Raw genomic sequence first — 7,541 nt, 5'->3', positions numbered from 1 at the left:
TACAATCTATGAAATGGAGAATTGGTGCAAACATTTCTGAGTCAGAATCAACAATTTAGTTTCACCTTCGAGCTTAGATGATACGCGGAAGCGTGTGAAGAGTAAATTATGTACTGAAAATCACACTAAGTTCAATTCCCAGGAAAGAGAGGTGGATCACGAGGATCGCTTACATACCAGATCTTTCCTAGCCAGAATATCCCTCTATCGTAATTTAATAGCACAATAAATCACTACAATGACACTTGCAAAATATGCAAAACAAAAATAAAGAACACTAGAATTTTAACGAGGTTCAGCAAATTTTGCCTACGTCCTCGGGCACTACCAAATATATTTCACTCCAAAAATACAAGTGAAAGTTTACAAATAGGGAGAGAGAACAATTGCCTTAAGTAGAGAATGGCAAGTGTGGGATGAAGAAAGTAAGAAATGGTTAGGCCTATTTATAGTTGAGGTTCAAGGATCAACTTGCAATGTCCCTATACAATTAGGGACCAAAATTGCAATTATCCCATGCCAACTTTTAACCCAACTTGCCAACCAATTTTACTTTCTACTTTCGGTGCCCACCCTTTTTGACTTTTCAAACAATGGGTGGGTTCCAATAATCTCCACCTTGAAGATTTGATTAGGATAATCTTATCTTCACACAATTCTTTCTGCCTTTGACAACAATACTTGATAGTGCCTTCTTCAACTGTTAAACTTGCAGGATATTAATCAAGTTCAAACAATGTTCGAACTTGGTTGCTGTTACCACCTTAGTCATCATATCTGCGGGATTATTTGCAGTCTTGATCTTCTGAAGACAAATTTTCCCCTCTTCAATAATTTCCCGCACAAAATGGAATCGTACGTCGATATGTTTTGTACGTGCATGATAGACTTGATTCTTTGCTAAATGAATAGCACTTTGACTATCACAATACACGTTAATATGCTCCTGAACCAACCCCAAGGTTTTAGCCATACCTTGTAACCAAATAGCCTCCTTTACAGCCTCTGTTACAGCCATGTACTCGGCTTCTGTGGTTGACAATGCAACTGTAGACTGTAGTGTAGACTTCCAACTTATTGGTCCTCCAGCAAGTGTAAACACATAACCGGTGGTTGATCTTCGCTTGTCCAAATCACCGGCATAGTCAGAATCAACGTACCCAATAACACCTTTACCAAGTGTATTATCCTGCTTGAACAGTAATCCAACATCCACGGTCTTCTGAATATACCGTAGAATCCATTTCACAGCTTGCCAATGTCCTTTTCCAGGATTATGCATATACCTGCTCACTATACTAACTGCCTGTGAAATGTCGGGTCTTGTACACACCATTGCATACATCAAGCTACCCACTGCATTAGAATACGGAGCTTGCAACATGTATTCTCGTTCTGTATTCGTCGAAGGAGATAGTTGTGCAGAAAGCTTGAAATGAGAAGCCAACGGGGTACTTACAGGTTTGGTCTGCTCGTTCATGCCAAACTGCTGTAGTACTTTCTTCAAATACTGCTTCTGAGACAAGCTAACTCTGCCATGAGCTCTATCTCTACATATTTCCATGCCAAGAATCTTCTTAGCTTCACCTAGATCTTTCATCTCAAACTCGAGATTGAGTTGAGTCTTCAATCTCTCAATCTCAACTTTGCTCTTAGATGCTATTAGCATATCATCAACATATAAGAGCAAGTATATGAAAGTTCCTTCTTGTAGCTTCTGAAAATATACGCAATGATCAAATTTACTTCTTGTGTACCTTTGCCCTTTCATGAACTGATCAAATCGCTTGTACCACTGCCTCGGAGATTGTTTCAATCCATAAAGCGACTTTGTCAGTTTGCAAACCCAATTTTCTTTATCAGCAACATTGAATCCATCAGGCTGAGTCATATAGATTTCCTCTTCCAAATCACCGTGTAAAAATGCTGTCTTCACATCAAGCTGAACTAGTTCAAGATCGTATTGCGCAACCAAGGCTAGCAAAATTCGAATAGACGAATGCTTCACAACTGGAGAAAACACTTCATTGTAGTCTATTCCTTCTTTCTGAGCGTAACCCTTTGCTACCAATCTAGCCTTGTATCGAATTTCATTTTTACCAGGAAATCCTTCCTTCTTTACATATACCCATTTGCATCCAATTGCCTTCTTTCCCTTGGGCAGTCTCACCAACTCCCAAGTCCTATTTTTATGAAGAGACTGCATTTCTTCATTCATAGCTTGCTTCCACTTTACACCATCAGAGTTACTTATTGCTTCTGTGTAAGTGGAAGGAACATCATCATCTGCAATTGGAAGTGCATAGGCCACCATATCGTCAAAGCGAGCAGGCTTACGAATCTCTCTTCTTGGCCTCCTATATGCAATTGAATCTTGTTGCTGTAGAAGTTCTTGGGTCGAAACTTCTTCATCATTTGTTCTTTCAATATTAGCTGGATCATCATTAACCTTTTCAAACTCCACCTGCTGCAAAGTACTACTGGTTTTGTCATCCTTTTGTGAATCCTCGTTCTTCATCATGGTTGATTCATCAAAAGTTACATCTCTACTGAAAACAATCTTCCTTGTATCAGGACACCAGAGACGGTATCCTTTTACACCACTAGTTATACCCATGAATAATGCTTTCTTTGCTCTTGGGTCTAACTTAGATTCTTTTACATGATAATATGCAGTGGAACCAAAAACATGTAAAGAATCATAATCAGTAGCAGGTTTACCAGTCCACATCTCCATAGGAGTTTTTCCATTTATTGCAGCTGATGGCAATCGGTTAATTAGATGGCACGCATATGTAACTGCCTCAGCCCAAAATTCCTTGCCCAATCCAGCATTGGACAACATACATCGAACTTTCTCCAGTATAGTCCGATTCATGCGTTCTGCCACCCCATTCTGCTGTGGTGTATCTCGAACAGTGAAGTGTCGCACAATGCCCTCATCTTGACATACTTGTAGAAATGGATCATTTTTGTACTCAGTACCATTATCTGATCGAAGTCGTTTGACCTTTCGACCTGTCTGAGTCTCCACCATCTTCTTCCACTTCAGAAATGCATCCAAAACTTCATTTTTTCTTTTCATTAGATACACCCATACTTTTCTTGAATAATCATCAAGAAAAGTGACAAAATAGTGCACACCTCCCAAAGAAGCCACTTTGGTAGGTCCCCACACATCACTGTGAACATAGTCCAGAATTCCTTTCGTATTGTGAATTGCTGAACCAAATTTTACCCTCGTCTGCTTGCCCAGAACACAATGTTCACAGAATTCCAATTTGCAAGAATTTGCACCTTTCAACAAGCCTTGCTTCGCCAAAGTCTGCAAAGCTTTTTCACCAGCATGTCCCAATCGCCTATGCCATAACCTGGTAGCCTCTGAATCTACATCTTTCACAGAAGCTGTTGATGTTGATCCAATAACTGTACTTCCATTTAAATAGTACAAGTTATTTCTTCTAGTGCCTTTCATCACCGTCAATACCCCAGCTACTACCTTTAGTAATCCATCTCTCAAAGTGATTGTGAGCCCTTTAGATTCTAGGGCCCCTAATGAGATGAGATTTTTCTTCAAGCTGGGTACATAGCGAACATCTGTCAGAACTTGGATTGAGCCGTCATGGTTCTTCAATTTGATTGTACCTACACCCATTGTCTTACAGGCACTATCATTGCCCATAAAAACAACTCCACCTTCTAGTTCTTCAAGACTAGAAAACCAGTCCTTATTAGGACACATATGGTAAGTACATCCCGAATCCAATATCCACTCATCCGTTTGACATGCCATTGCCATGCCAACCAAGCTAAAGTCTGACTCCTCATCATGCTCCGCTACACATGCATTAGAAATAGACTTGCCCTTTTGTAACTTAGGACAATTCTTTTTCCAATGCCCTTTCTCACGACAAAAGGCACATTCATCTTTGGCGGGTCTCCCTTTGGACTTACCCCTTCTACCAGGTTTGCTGCTGTGTGAACGACCTCTTACTGTTAAGACTTCTGCAGTTGTATCTCTGTGATCTCTTTTATCTTTCTTTCGAGTCTCAGATCTATACAACGCACTACAGACTGCATCAAATGTGATTGAATCTTTCCCATGAAGCAATGTGGTGGTAAGATGATCATATTCATCAGGAAGGGAATTCAACAACAATAATGCCTTGTCTTCATCTTCAAATTTCTCATCCAAATTTAGCAAGTCTGCTAAAATTTTATTGAATGAGTTCACATGGTCATTCATCGACATACCGGGTGCATACGTGAACCGAAAAAGTTTCTTTTTCATATAAAGCCTATTTTCAAGACTTTTCGTTAGAAACTTTTCTTCTAATGTATCCCACAGCTTCTTCGCTGATGTCTCCCTCATGACGGAGTACTTTTGCTCTTTGGCCAAACATAGGCGAATTGTACCACACGCCTGTCTATTGATCTTGGCCCACTCCTTGTCATCCATCTTGTCAGGTTTTTCTTCAAGGGCTATATCCAGCTCTTGCTGACATAAGACATCCAGGATCTCACACTGCCACATACCAAAATTATTGGTACCGTCAAATTTCTCTACTTCAAATTTTGCATTTGTCACAGTAGTCCTTGCTGATGACGATGCTGCTGCCATTTTTCTCCTCAATCCCAACTACTGTATACGTGAACAGTACCGTATACGTAAATAGTGCCGTATACGTGAATAGTACTGTATACGTGAATAGTGCCGTATACGTGAATAGTACCGTAAACGGTCGTATTCCCCAAGTACGAACCTGGCTCTGGTACCAATTGTTGCGCGGAAGCGTGTGAAAGAGTAAAATTATTGTACTGAAAAATCACACTAAGTTCAATTCCCAGGAAAGAGAGGTGGATCACGAGGATCGCTTACATACCAGATCTTTCCTAGCCAGAATATCCCTCTATCGTAATTTAATAGCACAATAAATCACTACAATGACACTTGCAAAATATGCAAAACAAAAATAAAGAACACTAGAATTTTAACGAGGTTCAGCAAATTTTGCCTACGTCCTCGGGCACTACCAAATATATTTCACTCCAAAAATACAAGTGAAAGTTTACAAATAGGGAGAGAGAACAATTGCCTTAAGTAGAGAATGGCAAGTGTGGGATGAAGAAAGTAAGAAATGGTTAGGCCTATTTATAGTTGAGGTTCAAGGATCAACTTGCAATGTCCCTATACAATTAGGGACCAAAATTGCAATTATCCCATGCCAACTTTTAACCCAACTTGCCAACCAATTTTACTTTCTACTTTCGGTGCCCACCCTTTTTGACTTTTCAAACAATGGGTGGGTTCCAATAGTGTTGTAGACCAATAAAGCTGTAAATTTGCTTGTAGTAATGTAATGTATCTATGCATGCATGACATGATGCAAACCTTGTAGGGCCACTACATTTTTTGTGCATATTATGATCTTTAAGCCTGATGCTTTGCATTCTTTGCTTTGAGATGTAAGCCATAAATTAGATGTTGGAAATGCTTGAGCCTGATAGATGCATTCATAACTTTTAAAAGTCCAGAAAACCTTTTTGTCCCATCATTAATCTGACATGACTTGTCTGATTGTCTCTCCACAAAATCAATAAAGATTTTTAGCAATTAATTATCTTATCATTGCTTGAGAAACTTTCATATATGTATGTATGCACTTTAGTCATGGTAACTTGCAGTTATTTCAGGTAGCTTAGGGGTTCCAAATATTAAAATTTCAGAGTTGTGTTTCAAGAAATTTGTATAAAGCAAAGACCAGTGCGATATATTTATGGCCAGGGATAAATCCCTGCTTGATGTACTTTATTCATTGCACAATGAGGTATGGGGATATAAAGAGTTGAGACAATAAACTATTTTGCCTTCACTTATGGTGCTTTTGGTTCTTAAAGAAATACAGCAGTCTCATGAAGACATATTTACCATGTAATTTTGCCCGTTTCACGTTAGTAGCATATTCCCTCCTGGATGGCTTTACTAACTACTATTTTCTGAAAAGCCTTTCGTGAGTATTTGGTAGATAATTCATATATGAGGAGTTGTGCTTATATGCATAACAAAAGAAATACACACTACTTGTGCAGTGGTTGATAAATTCACCCTTAATTTACTTATATTTTATTTATCTTTGAGTTGGTTTGAAAGAAGCACAAAATTCAAGGAAGCAGCCAGCGATGATGTCTTAATATTTGGATCAAATTGCAGAATTTATGTCTTCTAAAGCAACCGAATAAACAGGTTTATTAAACATTGCAATTCATTCCATCATATATAAAACCAGAGATGGTTTACAAACAAGTTATCAGAGTCTGATAAACAGTATCTAATCAAAAAGCGCATGGACTTCAAACACCACAAGTTTTAGTTTTGCCTCCAATATGCATTTCACGGTTCATGAGTTGTAACAAAGAGATCATCCGAAGAGGAATTCCCAAGGATGTATGGCGAGAAAGGAACTCTTCACACACTTCCTTCATTGTTGGTCGGGACTTCGGTTGTGGATTTAAGCAAGCGAAAGCCAGTGTAGCAACATGAACAAGATTTTGTGTAACTAGTTGGCTTGTTGGAAGTGGTAAACGGTTGTCTAACACATCAATCAGCTTCATGTTTACCAAAGAAGTTGGTGATGACAACCATGATAACATTTCTTCAGGATGCTTTCCCATCAATATTTCCAGTGCTACCACTCCAAAACTATAAACATCGCATTTTTCGGTGACAATCATTGTATAAGCAAGTTCTACATACACAAATTAGTAAGAAGAAATTCAATTATATGTTCAGAGAAAAGGTCAGTAAATCAAGTAAAAAAAGAAAACGCCACCTGGAGCTACGTAGCCACAAGTTCCGACAATAATGGTCTGATAAGATGAATCAAGATCCAACATTCTAGCTGTTCCAAAGTCGGCCACAAAGGCCTCAAAACTTGAGTTTAAAAGAACATTGTTACTTGATATGTCTCGATGAACAATCGGAGGGCAGCAATCATGGTGCAAGTAAGACAAAGCATGTGCTATGCCTTTGATGATCTCTACTCTTTTCGTCCAATCCATTTCCACAGCATTCACTTCATCCCTTAGGTTGCAGAACAAACTCCCTTTTTCCATGTATTCATAGATCAAAAACATGGATCGTCGGTGTAGACAAAACCCGTGAAGCTTCACTATGTTTCGATGTCGTATTTCTGATAGAAACTTGATCTCGTTCCTGAAACTCTTGTCAAAAGTTGGATTTTCGGCTTCTAAATGATGAAGTTTCTTCAAAGCAACTACTTTACCAGAAGGGAGTTTTGCTTTGTAAACACTACCATAACCACCAACTCCAATACAGTATCGGAAGTCGAAATCCTCTGTTGCTGCAACGATATCCTCGTATGCTATCTTTCCATCATAGTCCCATATGGAACACAAATCCCCATTCTTGGTTGGATGTACGCTGACATGGTTATTCTTGAGCTTAAACCGTGAACATAGCAAACATCCTAAATGGAGAATGTGAATAAGATCGCAATAGGGAGGAATATTTTGATAGTAAG

General features: G+C 38.9%; 1 protein-coding gene across 1 annotated transcript; it reads right to left on the bottom strand.

The window, feature by feature from the left end:
* Positions 1-6,219: 6,219 nt before the first annotated feature.
* LOC107889391 (MDIS1-interacting receptor like kinase 2-like) lies at positions 6,220-7,515 on the bottom strand. Its single transcript, XM_041110618.1, has 2 exons — positions 6,831-7,515; positions 6,220-6,746 (listed from the first exon to the last, which is right to left on the bottom strand). The coding sequence occupies exons 1-2, from the start codon at positions 7,132-7,134 to the stop codon at positions 6,352-6,354; spliced, it is 699 nt and encodes a 232-aa protein (XP_040966552.1). The 5' UTR covers positions 7,135-7,515; the 3' UTR covers positions 6,220-6,351.
* Positions 7,516-7,541: the final 26 nt, after the last annotated feature.

The sequence above is a fragment of the Gossypium hirsutum genome, unplaced genomic scaffold (genome assembly GCF_007990345.1).
Source record: "Gossypium hirsutum isolate 1008001.06 unplaced genomic scaffold, Gossypium_hirsutum_v2.1 scaffold_1568, whole genome shotgun sequence".
Taxonomy (NCBI): Eukaryota; Viridiplantae; Streptophyta; class Magnoliopsida; order Malvales; family Malvaceae; genus Gossypium; species Gossypium hirsutum.
This window is presented reverse-complemented; position numbering and strand designations above follow the sequence as displayed.